At 32.0% G+C, this 16,219-nt stretch overlaps 1 protein-coding gene across 2 annotated transcripts in view; it reads right to left on the bottom strand.

Moving 5' to 3' along the window:
- Positions 1 to 2,692: 2,692 nt before the first annotated feature.
- Positions 2,693 to 16,219, bottom strand: part of LOC113517222 (uncharacterized) — a 109,945-nt gene continuing 96,418 nt past the window's right edge. Inside the window, exons 7-21 of one of the 2 annotated variants that reach the window (XM_031911404.2) lie at positions 13,828 to 14,012; positions 12,100 to 12,581; positions 11,649 to 11,749; positions 10,705 to 11,145; positions 10,284 to 10,577; positions 9,605 to 10,129; positions 9,129 to 9,337; positions 8,794 to 8,916; positions 8,273 to 8,530; positions 7,688 to 7,905; positions 7,199 to 7,391; positions 6,677 to 6,813; positions 6,000 to 6,115; positions 5,308 to 5,362; positions 2,693 to 4,801 (exon numbers count right to left, since the gene is read on the bottom strand). In XM_031911404.2, coding sequence (XP_031767264.2) covers positions 4,774 to 4,801; positions 5,308 to 5,362; positions 6,000 to 6,115; positions 6,677 to 6,813; positions 7,199 to 7,391; positions 7,688 to 7,905; positions 8,273 to 8,530; positions 8,794 to 8,916; positions 9,129 to 9,337; positions 9,605 to 10,129; positions 10,284 to 10,577; positions 10,705 to 11,145; positions 11,649 to 11,749; positions 12,100 to 12,581; positions 13,828 to 14,012 — 3,365 coding nt within the window. In that variant the 3' untranslated portion in view covers positions 2,693 to 4,773. The remainder of the gene's footprint in view (positions 4,802 to 5,307; positions 5,363 to 5,999; positions 6,116 to 6,676; positions 6,814 to 7,198; positions 7,392 to 7,687; positions 7,906 to 8,272; positions 8,531 to 8,793; positions 8,917 to 9,128; positions 9,338 to 9,604; positions 10,130 to 10,283; positions 10,578 to 10,704; positions 11,146 to 11,648; positions 11,750 to 12,099; positions 12,582 to 13,827; positions 14,013 to 16,219) is intronic. The other variant, XM_026901834.3, reaches the window with a different exon arrangement.

Genomic DNA, 16,219 nt, shown 5'->3' with positions numbered 1-16,219 from the left:
GAATTTAGGATATCTATGATGGCAAAATAATATAATACAGTTGTACAAAACAAAAAAACGCAATTGTTTTCCTCCTATTTTTGAAGTCGGTTAAAAATATTTATAATTAAACTTACTTCAGTTTGATTCGGTATTTAAAATTCCAATATTTTATTATACTGAGATTAGTATCTTGTACGTGTGATTGATGAAACTGATTTTTTTTGCGGAGCAAAAGTATTTACTTGTTTGATGTCTGTTAAAGTTAAAAAAAAGTAAAAAGTGGGGTCAAACATGTTCCTCTACGTCTCATACATTGTTGTATTATATACAATCTAAGTACTTGAGTACCAAAGTGGAGTAGCTTGGCTCTTCCAACTAGCTTCCGCGGAACGGAAACGGACCCCGGTAGAGTACGTTCATTTCATGTATAATATATCAATTTAAATGGCTCAAAAATTTCGATAGCGCGTTTCAAGTTCATTTGACAACTTCCTTCTTTGACAATCCTTTTGTTAGAGTTATTGTTACTACCTTACTTATATAATAAAATTGTAAGTAAACGATGTTTGTATACCTACAGTTTATAGCCACTGTCTTGGCTTCTAAGAAGACGAGCTTCTAGAAGCCAAAACAGTGATTTTTAGAAGTGTCGTCTGTTTGTCTGTCTGTCCATATATTTGTTGGGCCTCACGGTAAAACTATTGTATCAAATTGGATGCAGTTATTACAACTCTAACTTAACACCTAAAGGATAAAATGTGATGTATGTTTAGTTATCTAGAATTGTATTTAGTGGATGATAATGCTTAACGGTATTTGCTGGCGGGGCACCAGTGAGAGAGAATGAGCTCATCGTGACGACTACACCTGGAAATCAGTACGGTGGTTTCCACCACGTGGAGGTCGATCGGATAGGGTATATTGCTAGCAAAGGGACAAGTTGTCCCATTACTAATAAGTAATGCGGACAAAAAGTGACAGATTGTCCAACCCCCCCCCCCCCCCCCCAAGCAGCGGTTAGGCGCCTTCTTCCACAATTCATACGTACGAAATTATAATAAGTTAGTATTACTGTGATGTGAGCATTATAATAAATAGATGTGTGAAAAAAGGAAAAAAACACCGATTTTAGTCGCGACATAATCAATTACTTAGTCGATTTTGATAAAATTTTTATGTGATCAATTTGAAAGTATAACCTTTTAGATAAAAAAAAAAGTTTCAAATTTATAGAGCTGATGGAGTTATGAAGTAACACGCATCAAAAATATAACTGTATTAAAAATATCCTTTTTCTTTAAAATCGGTTGACGATCAAGCCATTTCTACTAAAACATTACAAGTACGGGTTTTTACAACATCAAAAAAGACAATGTATTTGATTTCATCGAGAACATTCTCAGTACAATCAAATTTCACGAAATCAGCAAAAGGTGACCGATTAGCAGAGGGAACGGCGCGGTAAAAATAGCTTGGGTGCCCGTGTGCACGGGCTCGACGGTGCCATCGAGCTCACGACCACAACAGGTGGTCAATTAGCCTAGCGTTCAGCGTGTTCATCAGCTCTGGTTCGCGTGCATAGTTGAGCTTGCGCCCGTGTTGTTGACCGCGGTCCGTACGCTGCATTTCCCGCATCTTTTCCCCTGCCCTGCCTGGGACGTCTGGGACGGGCAGTCGTCGAGTTGCACATAAAAGGCGGCGATCTTTTAAGGGAATCGTCCGTCCCTTGAAACCCCACCCATCCACCAGTTCTTCCTACTGTTCATCGTTCCCCCCCCTCTCGGACCTTCACTTATCTCACTCCCCCTCACCACCAGAGGAAGACTTTGTACAAAAGTCATTTGCTTGGGCAACGTAAAGCAATTATGTTTATATGGCTGTGTTTCGGTTGTGATATGGCAGTGAATTTACAGGGTACAGAGGGATAACACCTGAGTCCTCAGGAATGGGAACGCATGGGAGGTATCATGGGCGAAACTGTATACTCATTTATGCCCATAGTGCTGCTCATGCCTAAAGACGGCTTATTTTTTTCCGACACTTCCCACAAATATTGTTATATTTTAGCCAATGTATACAAAAACTTAATAAATTATATACTGAAATCTTCCTCGAGAATTATTTTTCCCATTGGTGAAATTAGCATGAAATTCGGGGCTATAGTTTATAAGTTTATCGCGAACAGAAACATAGACGCGGCGGTAGACTTTGTTTCATAACATGTAGTGATAGTGATGTTTTCATACAATTTATCGACTCGCGTGCATTCATAACGTAAATCCTTGTACAACTCACATTGGCGCTCCGATTGTCATATTACTCAATTATCTCAGAAAATTCGATTATTTTAAACTGGAACTAGAAAACATAACTTGCTTATAATGATATACCTACGCAAAGAACAGAAGTCATTTAGCCAAATATAACTTGCATGTGATAATTATTTATAGGAATAGCCAGCAATAGAATTTAGTTCATTTAGATCACATTTCTTTTGCCGGCGAAGAATTTTGATTATTAAATTGGCTCTCTTTTTTTACATTTTTTTTCTTCTAATAAAATATATTAGCTAAAATTCTTAAAGCGGTCGTCGTAAATTAATTTATGATATAGTTTTCAATTATATAAAAATAAATTTTAACCATCATAAGTAGGTGAAATCTATAGTAGGATATATTTAATTATTGCATTTGGTAAATAAAAAGCAAGGTAATTTAAATTTCCATTTATTAATTAATCAGGTATTACAATTATTTTAAAGAATTAATATTAATTAGGAATTTTTTAATTTGACACAGAAACAAGTTTCAGTTTAGAGCACATGAGAATTGACTTGTGAAATTAATGTACCTAGTTTAAAATTTTAATAAAACGACCAAAACGTTAAAGGAACAAACATTAAATTAATTTTTGTTTTATAATATTCAGAGTATTTGCATTTGAGTTGTATAACTGCATACCTAACTATAAGAATAATAAGTATTCCATATTTATTCTTATGCTTTAATAGTTGTTTTATTTCCAATCATTATTTACTCAATAATTAGAGTAAAATACTCATGGAGTATATAATAAAAAGGAATATCTAACATATCCTGTAACATCCACATTCCATTGTCTATGGTAGATTTCGATTAGTTATAAATAAAAAAAAAATGAGACATGCCAGCTAAAATAAATTGAAAACATTAAAAAAAAAAGTACGTTAATAAAATGAGAAATACGCACCTACCATAAAGGACAGCCATTTAAGATACATTTTATTTTAATATTATCATCAATAAATTGAAATACGAGATACGATATGAAAACGCAACGAAAGAACTAGTAAATTAGAAGTTATTTACAATAGTTATTTACATAAATACACAAACAAATTAGGAAACACATTAATAATACAGTATAAATGTCACATTTCAAGTCTTTAATTTTCCTTACATAATGTAGGTACTTATACGTAACGTAAAGTATTATATCGTTATAGTCGTAGAATACTGACGGATCTGACAAAGATTACATATAAAGATCCGTCAGTATTCTACGACTATGACGATATTACCTGTGACCTAACTAATAGTGATTACTTTCTAAAACTTCTATTTACGAGTGATGTAGTTACCAGTAGACTTTAATGGGCTTTCTTTAAACAATTTGAAGAAAATCGTGACTTCTACTATTGATATTATTAACCAATGATTTGTCGTTTTGTTAAGTCTGAAACGAGGAATCGTATGGACAGATTGTATCGAGTTTGTATTTTAAAACACCAAATGTAGAATTTTGGGTTTACAAAACATAGCTCTATTATAAGCTATAATATTTAATATAATATTATACTGTACCTAGATACACGGCACTGTATTTGATCAGGATTTTTTTTTTATATTTATGAGATAAATGAACAAACAAAGAGGCACATTTTAGGTACGTAGGAGCTTATGTATTCATTCATTTATGATTGGTAGGTATCGTATATTAAAAATATGTTTGCAAAAAAGTTATTAAATATTCTGTATTATTTTTTGTATAGTAAATTTATTGAATATTTTGTCTAATAGACAGGTAATTGTAAATTAGTAATTACATAACGAATTTCTTTTGAGAAAAATATATTAATTCTAAATATTAAAAAAGCATGGTAGGTATTTTTCACAGTTATAGTTTCCTTTTTAGTTAAGGATTTTTTCCAGACACTTCCATCTCACTTCATATACTCACTCTGGTTATGGTTAAATTTAAACATAAAAAGCTTTGGAAATAAAAAAAAAATACAAATGCTTAATCTTGACAAATGCTTAATATATTTATTAAATTGGCCAAATTTCCTTATTAATGTAACGAATCAATACAGGTATACACGATCTCTGAAATAGCCTATTTTTATATTTTTAGTTAGAAATTAATGAAGAAAATTGATTATTGTTATAAATATGTAGGATTGAAAAAGATAGTGTTGGATATAGTTAGGTCTGTTTTAACAAATGCAAGTATACCTATAAAGAGTATTAACAACTTCAAATCAAATTTATTCCAATTATTCTATCTATACCCATAGGTATATGTATGTATGTATGTATATGTAGTTTATCTATTTTTTCTTGTACGTGTACTTGACACTCATAGGTTACTGGATCATGGAAAATTTCTTAATTGTGCAAAATCTCTTGGCAAAATTTTTGTGATAAGTATGTTCAGATTAATAAGATCATGAGAATAAGTGGCTTTGAGAAAAACTTATGTATAATTGAGATTCAGCATTACACAAATATTTGACTATCTACTCGTAATTGCCTATCTTTGTTGAATGTCGGCTGTTGATCTGAAAAAGTAAGAAAACAATTAGAAAACATTCATTATCCTCAATTATTTATTATACATATTATTTTAAACTGGTCTATTTTTATTATACTGTTTTATGTAATAATTATCTCTACGCTAGGCTGTTTGAAAGACTGAAGAAGTAAAAATTGAGTTGCAGGAAGCTCTATTCTTTTCGTTTAGGAAGATTTATCCTTTATATTTTGTGGTCTGTATGACCAGAGAGTTTCTATACAATGTGTTAAAGTCTGAATTACAGTTTTAAAAGTATCTCATTAAATAGCAATGAGTATGCAACTAATTCGGTACTGGGTTAAACTATGTAATCATGTAACATTCGTTACATAGTTAAGTTGGTATGTACATAGCTGGTTGTTTGTATTATATAGTTCTCTTTTACCAACCAAGTAACTTCATATTTAGAATATTTTCAAGTTTTGCATTATAATAAATAAATATTTGCCTACATGTAAAAAAAAAAAAAAACATTATGGGATATTAACTTACCCAGAGTTACATTCTTGTCCGGGCCAAGATTGATGCCCATCGAGCGTTCTGTTAACTGAAAACCAAAACGAATTAATTATATCTCTCACGTGTGTGTCTATTATTAAATAAAATATATTTTTGAAACAAATCAGGTAGCAAATAAGTAGACGGCCCGCCTGATGGAAAATAGTTTTATTTTTTAAGATTACAAAGAATAAAAGAAATTACGATTTTCTGTAGTAATTAGCGTATATTTAAAAATATTTCTTTCGCAAAGCAATTTATGTTCATAATTGATGGATTTCAATATTTCTAAAATAGTATTAATGAGATTTATTTGTATATTGAAATGCGGGTAAATAGGTTTACCCGCATTTCAATACACATATAATAGAAAATTTTGATCTCAAGATATAAAAAAAATAAAAATGGCCATATCGAGTAAATAAAGCTGAAATATTTACTATAAATATCTTATAATTTGCAGTACACATTTTGTTTTTTGTTTTGACATTTATTTACTATCATGAAGTAGAAAGAGTGCATTTATTTAACTGTACGACATGATTATTTTAATTATTTATTTATTTTGTTCTGGTTTTTGTTAGGAGAAAAGAAAATTTACTCAATATGACTTTTTTTCTAAACCACAAAGTACATCTGTATTTTAAATTTTTTAAATGTCGTTGTGAACTATAGACGGAACTTACATAATTTTTTATCAGACAGTCGATTTCGTCGGCGCTGTCGAGTGATAGGTTTTCGTTTCGTAGTAGCGGAACGCACCAAGCTCTCGATGATCTCGTCATCTGCTGATAGGTCGCCACTGGATAAAAACATGATAAGTTTAAATAAATTATTCAATTTCGATAAATACATGTAAAAAGTGAAAGTGAAGGTTTAGACACATTACGACAAAGAAAAAATTATAGACAACTGAAGTTGTCGTTTTTCTTTGACGAGCATAATATTGTATGTTGCAGAACAAAATTTGTAGAAACACTAAGGTTTTGAATTATTTAAAATTTAATAAATACGTTTTTCTTTTATTTTTAATTTATTTTAAAATAGGAATACTAAGATTATTAGACAATATTACGGTACGGACAATATTAGGGTACGGACACACCTTAGTCAGTGAAAATAGATAATGCACTATATGACTTCTGTACAGTTGTGTAACAATAGGATAGCATAGCGGGCAAATCGCGACGGATTTGCGGTCTGCGGGGGACTTTACAGTGACAGTCATTAGTTTTCATCCAAATCAATTTAAACTGTATAAAAATATGTTTAGGTTGAAATTACTATTTCTTTGTAGAACAAGTTTTACTTGTTTGCATTATTAGTAAAACCTAGGAAAGAAACCAATTTAAAAAATACTTACTTGACCATCATTCGTTTATTGTTTGATGCTTTCCGCCTGCTTTCCGTAAGGCTATCTGTATCAGGATCAGTCTTCAGTAATTCCTTCAATGCACTGTCTGCCGTGTGATCGCCATTCTTGTTGGAGTAGTTACCAACCTAAAGAATCATTATAATTAGTAAAATATTTTTGTGCTTTAATAATGTTGTCCTAATATATTAATGTAATACCTAAAGTACCTATAAAAAAGTTCCTTTAGCAACAAGAAATGATATTTAAGAGATTTATTATTAGGTATTAATTGGTCAAAAATAGTTTTAATTAAAAATTTTAAAAATAGTTTTTATGATAATTAAGAAAGAGTTGTCAACGTTGACAATATTATTTTATAAATTGTTATTGAAAGTTAAAGTTCAGACTAAATAAAATTTCAGTTTCATTCTAGGTCTTATATTTGGACTAAACTAAATTGTTATCCAAATCTCATTTGTACAAACTAAAATCTTTACGAACTATGTAAGAGTGTACGGTGTACAAACTTACATCAATTATCATCTTGCCCCTAGTCTTATTTCTCTCTCGATGATTGGCCCTCTTTTCTAATTGTTGTAGTACTCTTTCTCTTGTCGTGCGGTACTCAAGTGCAAACTCAGCTATTACTTTAAGAAATTCCGAGGGTTTTGTCTTCGGAATATCGCCCGGTGGTACTCCTAAATATAGAAGGAACTTCCCGTACCTGTAACAAAGATATCAAGAAGTTGTTTCTCTGGGGATTGTAGAAGGTAAACATTTCGCAAATACGCATTACAACTAATGGTCATATAAATTCGCTTTGCATTTGTGTAAGAATAGACTTTTAAATGATCGCTTATTATTCGCTGTGCCAATAAACTACAATCGATATCGATCGATACAGTCTTCTTCTGCATCAAGTTACATGAAATAATTAAAAAAATGAATTATTGTATCGTATCAATGCTGCTAATAAAACCTTAACGGAACCTGATGCACAGCCTTAAAAGCTAATATTACCTGTTCATGACTCTTTTTTTAATAAGACTTAGTAAAATGATTCTCTCTGCTGCATCTGTGAGGAATTCATTAATCTTTGTTTTGAATATTTGCGAGCCGTCGTGTTTTGCGATACGTTTCATGTGATCCCATGAAGCTTTGCAGTCTGCCTCTAATTTTTGGAGGTTTGTGTGTAGAATGTCGAAGTCCACCTTCGAAGCCCGTATTACGGCTCCAACCTAAAGAATAAATTACAAATTCATATTATATAATAACTAACGAACTATTTTGTTTTTAATACAGAGTAAATTTTTAGTTGATTTTGGTATTAATAGAACTTTTTTAATATTTTTAAAATTAGGCTGCAATCACAGGAATATGTTCAATCTTCTTTCGGTTTTTTATTTAAAAGTTCGCAGCTTTTTCCTTCAAAGTAAGTAAACTAGTGAAGATCAGGTTATATCAGGAATATGAGGCCTATTCGTTTAAATTACTAATTTCGAAGGAGTACGTTTTTAAATTTTTTTGTAAATGAAAATAGTAACTTCGTATACCGCTTTACGTGTTCTGTTTTTCTTTTCTTCCTATTAAAATCAAAGCTCTTACCTCACTGAAAAAGTCTGTTGTTTCTTGAAACTTTTCTATGATCATTTCACAGATGTGGTACAACAGTGGATGTTTGTGTACCGTGTCCTTTACTTCCATTACTTTTGACAGATATTCCAAACGGAACCCCTTCACTTGGCTGCCATTTAAGAAGGATCCGACAGACCTCAATGTCGACAATATCACTTTGAAAGTCCTATTTGCCTTTAATAATTCTATTCCTTGTTTCAAATCCATTAATGGTTCAGCTATTTCTTTCTGAAAAGCATTCATATTATAATTTTAATTCAGCTGCTTTTAGCTTATTGGCCCATATGCCATAAAACTTACAACAACATCTTATAATGTAAATTTAATATAGAAAATAGAATAAACATTAATAAAATACATAAAAAGTAAATAAAAAATATGTTTGATTGCTCTTTACATGTTATTAAAATATATAAAGCGGAATTAAAACTGTAAGAATATATAAACTGTAAGAATGTAGTTAAAATAGAAAAAGACAAATATGTTCATACCTCTAAATTATCAAAATCCAATTTGAAAACCCATAATTTTAGTCTAGACGACAATTCATTGATAGAAGCTAGCGTTAGAAGGAATTGCTCAGCGCTACCCAAGGGTAAATCTGGATTGGCATACTGAAAAAATATTTAAATTGTTTTGTAGACATAATATTAAAGTTAAGGCTGAAATAATTATTATATCATTGTATGAAATTATGTAACATTATTAATATCGTGCATCACTGATGCAATTTCAATAAGTACTTCGTAAAATTTTACAACTGAAGATTAAAAGCTATTTTGTAAAGACATATAACGGTAAAATTAGTTTATCTATTAGTTACTACCTGTGCTTCTTGTATTTTTATTTTCTCTTCTTCGGTGGGTAGCATTGTCAATAGCTTCTCAATGCCTTCTCTACCAATGACTGTCGCATCCATTTTCATTATGGCGGCTTTAATAGTTTGCGGCGTGGGAAGCTTCTTCATGGCAATATTTATGGCATTTGATCTTTTTGCATCCAATATAAGATTTCTCTTTGGCTCCATGAGTTTCTAAAATACGTAATATATTAAATCATTTATTAATGTACGCATATATTACTTCGATTCGTTATTAGTTTATATGGTATAAATGAATTGTTTGTTATTTATTTTTAGTTTATAGTTATTAAACGCTTACCTCCTAAAAACACCAATTGAAATAACCGGAACCCGCATATGTAAGAAAAAAGAATTTAATTATATTAAATAGAATTTTTATTTTTTATATGGAAATTTTTAATTAATACTTAAAAAAACATTTATTGTAATAAAACTACCAACCTTAAGAATAAGATCATTTGTTCTAGATTCAAACAGATGTTCCAATATTGCAGTGTCTAAACTGATTTCAGGAAGATCGTCCCAAATGAAGCCACCTATCTTAGATCTAAGAGGTGCAGGTGCTGGGTTCTCTTGGATTTCTCGCCAAAAAAGTTTCACGGTTTTCTTATTTTTTTTAATTGTAGAACTGTCAGAATCATTTGATAATTCACTAGAAAGAGTAGGTTTAGGAGGTGGAGCTGGGATGTTTTTGCTCAGCATAGAAAAGGGTAACGGCGGGGGAACACCGACCGGTGGAAGGAACATATTTGGGGGAGGTGGTGGTGGACCATTTGATGTGTTCACAGCTGGAGATCCCATATCATCGTCAGAGTCATGTCGTAAATCTGAAAAGTCTAGATCACACAGGTGGAACGCTCGGTTCATGCAACCTTTTCTGAGTTCTTCCCAATGTAAATCATTCTCAGATACCTTGATTTCATGAACTTTGGGTGACTTTTCTATGCTGGGACTTTTAATCACTTCTGTAAATAAAATTTATTTACAAATAAAAACAGAAATTTTATTACAATTTAGATGAAATTATTTTTTCATAAAACCTACCATTATGTTATAATAATAATAAAAAAAAAATAATAATTCCTCTAAGGAAAAAACCAAGAACCAAGTTAAGCTTACCTTTAGATTGTGACTTAGCTAATTCTTCTTTGGCTTTGGATACAATTCCTGTCATTTCAGCTACCCTTAAAGGTTTGTCTTCAGATGTAGGACTAACAGGACTTGTCAACCTCTGTGCTAGATCTTTAATACTGTGTTCCCTATTCAAGAGGATTCCTCGGTCATCTTTGGCTTCAGGGGAATTATCTAATTGTTTCTGTCGCATTACGGCTAACGCATCTATAGCGTTCACACTATGACCTAGAGTTCCATTTTGAATCCTTTGCTTGAGACCTGCTGTGTATCTTTGGCTTCCTGCAAATTTTAAAATATTTTTAAGTTATGGAGATAAATAATAATAATTTCAGCGTCTAGCGTACATTTTGGATTATAAAGCAAAAGAGACAAAGCTGATGTTTAGTGGGTTAGTGAATAAACAAACCATTTTTTAATACATCTGCTAAATTTAAGTTTTTCACTGTTCTACTGACATAAGCATCTTCTTCTTCTTGATGACCGTTGACGCCATTCACACCGTTGTTCTGGTTATAGTGACTGGATACGTTCACATTACCGTTCAAGTTCTTGTAATTATTGCTAGCAGTTGTATAATTTCCATTTGTATAATTACCGTTAGTATTATAATTTCCGTTACCATTTGTAAAGCCGTTGGTGTTACCAAAAAGTCCATTATATAGTCCATTAGAATTATTCAATAGTTCTTGTTGTTGTGCTTGTCTTGCATATCTATCTCTTCTTCTTCTAAGAGCTGTACTAAGCTCTTTATTGTCTTTGTTGTCTATTATAGAGGGTAAGTATTGTGGTCTATGATTATTTGAATTTTTATTTTCTGGTTCTGCGTGTTTGATGACCGGCGAATTTGCTGTTGTTAGTAAAAACGCCACAAATGTTAAACGATCAATTCAGCCAATGCAATGACAAACTTAAGGTTTTGACTTTATGGGGGTGGATTATTGTAAAAGAATGTTATAATATTAATATGCTTGATGAAGGAATTTAAAGCGCTTTAGTCATTAAAAAGAATAATTTGCTAATATATAAAGGACATTCTTTTTTTATTATGAAAGTCTAACTTGGGAGGATTTTAGTAATTAACATTACCTTTATTACCTTTTATTCTGTATTAACTTTTTTGGATGTAGTAATAAAATATTGGAAGTCAATGAACAAGTTTATCTCGAGTATAAGAGAGTTTTTAGACTATCATACTATTTGTCTTAATAGCTATAGCGTATATAGATACGAGTAAAGTGCTTTAATTAACAACTATGTTTTAAAATGACATCAACCGTGCAAATTATGTATGCAGAATCAAAAAGAGATTAGAATATCAATCAATCAATGAAATTATGGATTCTATATCACCTTTTTCTTTCATTTGTTGTTTTTTGGATTTCCTTCTTTCCGATGTATTAAGGTTAATACTCCTTCGTCGTACAGACGACACTACTGACTCGTCTAATTGCCTGAAACAATTTGAACACATTGAACATGAAAACCAATGTGACAAATTGATAAAATAACTATCTTGTAGTCGGAGACAAATTAACTAGTCTCCAATTATGCCGTTAAGTTGTTTTTCGTTTTACATTAAAAGGGTGGCGAGTTTTACAGAAAATGGCAGTTTGCAAAATTTGAGACGTTATTTATTCATGCCTAAGACATCAAGAATTTGAAATTTGACATATTTTAAACCATAATGTAAATATACAGAATGCAAGAAATTTGTTGAACAGAAATAGTCATGTTTGGCCAGTGAGAGACTTTCGTAGAAAACTTCTTAAATGCTATAAAATAATGTATAAATTATACTTACTTAAGAGCTGTTCCACTTTCATCACCATCCTCATATAGTAGTACGGCTTCGAATATCTGCAGTTGTCTCAACAGATCCAAATCTGTTCCTTGTTTGGACATGTATAATTGAATGATATCGTCGATTCCCTGGTCTTGCAGTGCGTCTACCTGGTCGTAGTAAATGTCCCTGTCGGGTACATTGTTTAAACAAATGTTAATCAGTGTCGTGGCATAAATAAGCAGCTCTGTGTCTGAAGCGTCGAAGTCTTGAAGGATTTTCATCAGGTTGTACCAGGGCGGTCTTCCGTTTGCGCTGTCCACGGAAATGATTGCGTCTATGAGGAGCAGACTGTTGTTCTCAGTGTACTCGACAAATACGACTAGAAGTTTCAGTGCAGTTTTGACGACGTGGCGAAATTTACTGGATATCAGGGAGTAAAGCCATTGTACACAGTGTTTGTGTGCCATAACGCCGTGCATTCCGTCGACGTATAGAAGAATCTGGAAAAGAATGTACACTTAGCTGTATCACTTAGGGCTAAGATACGCTATTCTATTACTGTCTGCTGCTATTTAAAGTGATCCAGCTTCAAAATAGCATTTTTTTAAATAAAATACAGTTTATGCTACTCGCTGATAATGTAATTTTCTATATGTTACGTAATTTTTAAAGTCAGTTATTTCACCCTTTACAAATAATTTTGTTTTATTTGTATTTTATTTTATTTTATACAAAAATCCACAGCTCTTAAAAAATAACTTACATGCTAAGTCTCTTATGAATACAGCCAATAACGGATTTTATTTATACAAATAAAAATTTTGATTCCATAGCGAGGTAGGCAAGTTAGAGTGGATGTATGCAAGTAATATAAGCACATGTATGAAAGAAACCATATATAATAGTGAGTGTCCATAAAGTTAAGTTAATTGATATATAAAATAATGAAAATTCATGTTGTTAAAGTTCAGATATTGACAGCAATGATTAAATAATACAAATTCATGGTCACCAATTGTAAAGAGGGTTAAATGTATGCGTGGGTGTATGTGTAGTGTGATATAAATAAATGTATAATAGTATAATATAAATAAATGTAAATATGTAGTGTATATACGTGCATGTACATATATGCAATATAGGTAATTATGATATTATTTCATCCATTATCACAGCCCTGAATTTATATCTACTGAGGTGGAATAAATCCACTGTTGAAAAAAGTTTGTTATATGAATTCATTAGACGACAAACTAATGAGTTCTGAGAGTAAAAAAAATCATTTTTTCCTCTTTATAATATTAATTTGGATTACTGCAACAGTAGGACACATAAATAGATTAAGATCACATTACAATAATTTGTATGCTTTTAGATCACCAGGCAAAAGATATTATACTTAACTATAATAATAATATTTTAGTTCTTAAGTACATAGATAATCGCCTTATTATAAGATCTGTAAAATCACAATGTTCAAGCAAATAAATGTATCTAAAAAGTCATGAGTTTGAATCGGGACTTTATAATTTGTGTTTGTTTTAATATCCGACTATGTCTCTAAAGAAAGTCTGTATAGAATACACTATTAATAAATACAATTAATCCAAAAGGCAATTAAAATTAATTTTCACAGCGGTGGGTTTATCTCCTGCCGTATTTGAATTTTAAAACTCTTGGAAAATGTTTATGGTGCATGTGATGGTGTTTTAAACATATATACATCATACAATACACGTTATTTACCTGACCAAGGGCTCGTAGTATGTAGTCAATGTAATTTTGGTCCTCCATATTGCCGATTTGCATGAGACAGTCCAATCCTTTGTTGGCCACGAAGTCATGTACGAGGTCCTTATCCGATTGCAAAATTTGTTTGAGTGAGAACAGCGCCCTTCTGAGTTCACGACCTTGCGTGCGGAGTAGTCTCTCTATAATACAAAATAAATAATCTTTTAAATATATAAAACTTTAAATAAAAAAAGGGATGGTAATAATAATAACAATTTATTTCCACAAATATGGTTGAAATAGATCTTAATTAGTGTCATAGAATCACATATGTATTTAACCACATTATTTTAATGGCGTGCAAAATGTAAAGTCAAAATTGTATCAATTTATATAATTTCAAACCTTACCGTAACAATATTCATTCTAATTACAATAAAAATAACACATAGAAAATAGCATGCCAATTATATAAAACGTCCCATCAGATACATTTGTTCGAAATAATTCAAATAATAATATCAATCGAATATTTTTTCGAATCGTTGTCTGTGTATATTTGTTCCGGAAGGTCGAATTTATAATCTGGTGTATGTTTTATATTTTTTTTTGATGAGTGAAAATGGTATGGCGACCCCGCCTGTACAACGGTATACGCTTGCGGAGCACCAGTGAAGGGTGATAGACGAGAATGAAAACAGACCAGTTAGCCCATCACGATGAATTGATCAGGAATTAACCATGATAGTTTCCAGGGAGAACCGCGAGGAGGTCGACCTGGTTGGGTATACTGCTAGCAATGGGATTCTCAGTCTTTATTACTAACAATCTCTTTTCCCCCTATGTTTTATACCGAAACGCCATCAAGAAGCGACCTATTTCATTGGTTTTTCTACTTTTGCAATTAACGCGTACAAAGCTGTACTGTCCATTGCTGAACACAAAACTGCCTCCCCTTAGGGAGGTTTTGCCAGTAGTTGTCACGTTTGGCAGGCGGATTTTTTTTTAATGGGTGATAATGGAATGGTAACCCCACCCGCGCTATTGGTATACACCGGCGGAGCACCAGTGAAGAATGATAGATGAGGATGAAGCAGGTCAGTTAGCCTATCGTGACGAATTCAACAAGAATTGTTCACGATGGTTTCCAGGGGGAACCACGTGGAGGTCGATCTAATAGGGCATATTGCTAGCAATGGGGCTGTCAAACTCCATTGCTAACAATCCCTTTCCCCCTTGGCAGGCGGATTGGTAACCGCAGTTAGGCTTTGGAGATGTTTTAAGAGGGACGGAAAGCCCCCTATTATGGGGGATGTCTATGTTTAGCAGTGGACAGATAACGACTCATATGATGATTTAATCGCCTTAACGGCTTAACCAATCGTAGTGAGTTTTAGTACACATGTACTATTTTGTTTAAATTAATGATAAGGGTGTGGTAACCCCGCTTGCGCTAACGGTATACGCTGGCGGGGCAACATTGAGTCATGATAGACGAAGATGAAAAGGCAAGTCAGGTAGCCCATCGTGATGAATTCACTTGGAACTGGGCACGATGGTTTCCAGGGGGAACCGCGGGGAGGTCGATCTGACAAATAGCTAGTAAAGGGGCTACTGATTCCCATTACTAACAATCCTTCTCCCCCTTACATGTACTATTTGAAGAACGTAGGCTACTTTTATTACGATCAATGAATACAATATACGTGATCATGCGGGCGACGAGATCGCGGGTATGAATTAGTAATTAATACTTTTAATTTGTAATTCATACTTTTTTTTTTGTAAATAAATACTGATATTATACATAGAATATATTCAGATCAGTACAAAGTAACATACTCGTTAATATAAATATTTGTATTGTGCAGGTATTAAACCCACAATTACGAAGGGTGAGGTAGGGTAGCCATAGAAAAAATATGAAATTAGTAAGTTAAGTGCAGTCTGTTTTAATAGGACTTAACGAAAATGTGTTGAACCAAACAAATGAATAATTGATGGATTAACTAATTTAAAATAAATTAGATGTCTGTTATATACGAGTATATATCCAATCCTTACTAATTATATAAATTTGAAAGTAAGTTTGTTTGTTACTTTATTGGGATTTTACAGTTAAATCAATCAATACTAAATTTGCTATACACGTACCATGTAGGGATGAAGGATATAGGATACTTTACGGTTTCCCGGATTCACGGATAAAGTCACCGCAAAAGCTATTCATAGTCTAAACCAGAAATAGATTAATTATTTGGATGTTTTAATTTGTTACTAATTTTAACAAAGCAAAAAAAAAGCAAATATTTGTTACTTTTTCATTAAGTTTATTTGAAACGGTTGATAGCAAGGAAGTCGTAATGTTGATAATTCTATACCAAAAATATTTCATATTAATAAATTT

This window comes from Galleria mellonella, unplaced genomic scaffold (genome assembly GCF_026898425.1).
Source record: "Galleria mellonella isolate WM207_F2 unplaced genomic scaffold, CSIRO_AGI_GalMel_v1 utg28, whole genome shotgun sequence".
NCBI lineage: Eukaryota > Metazoa > Arthropoda > Insecta > Lepidoptera > Pyralidae > Galleria > Galleria mellonella.
Note: the sequence above shows the minus strand (reverse complement) of the source record. Positions and strands in the feature narration are given on the sequence as shown.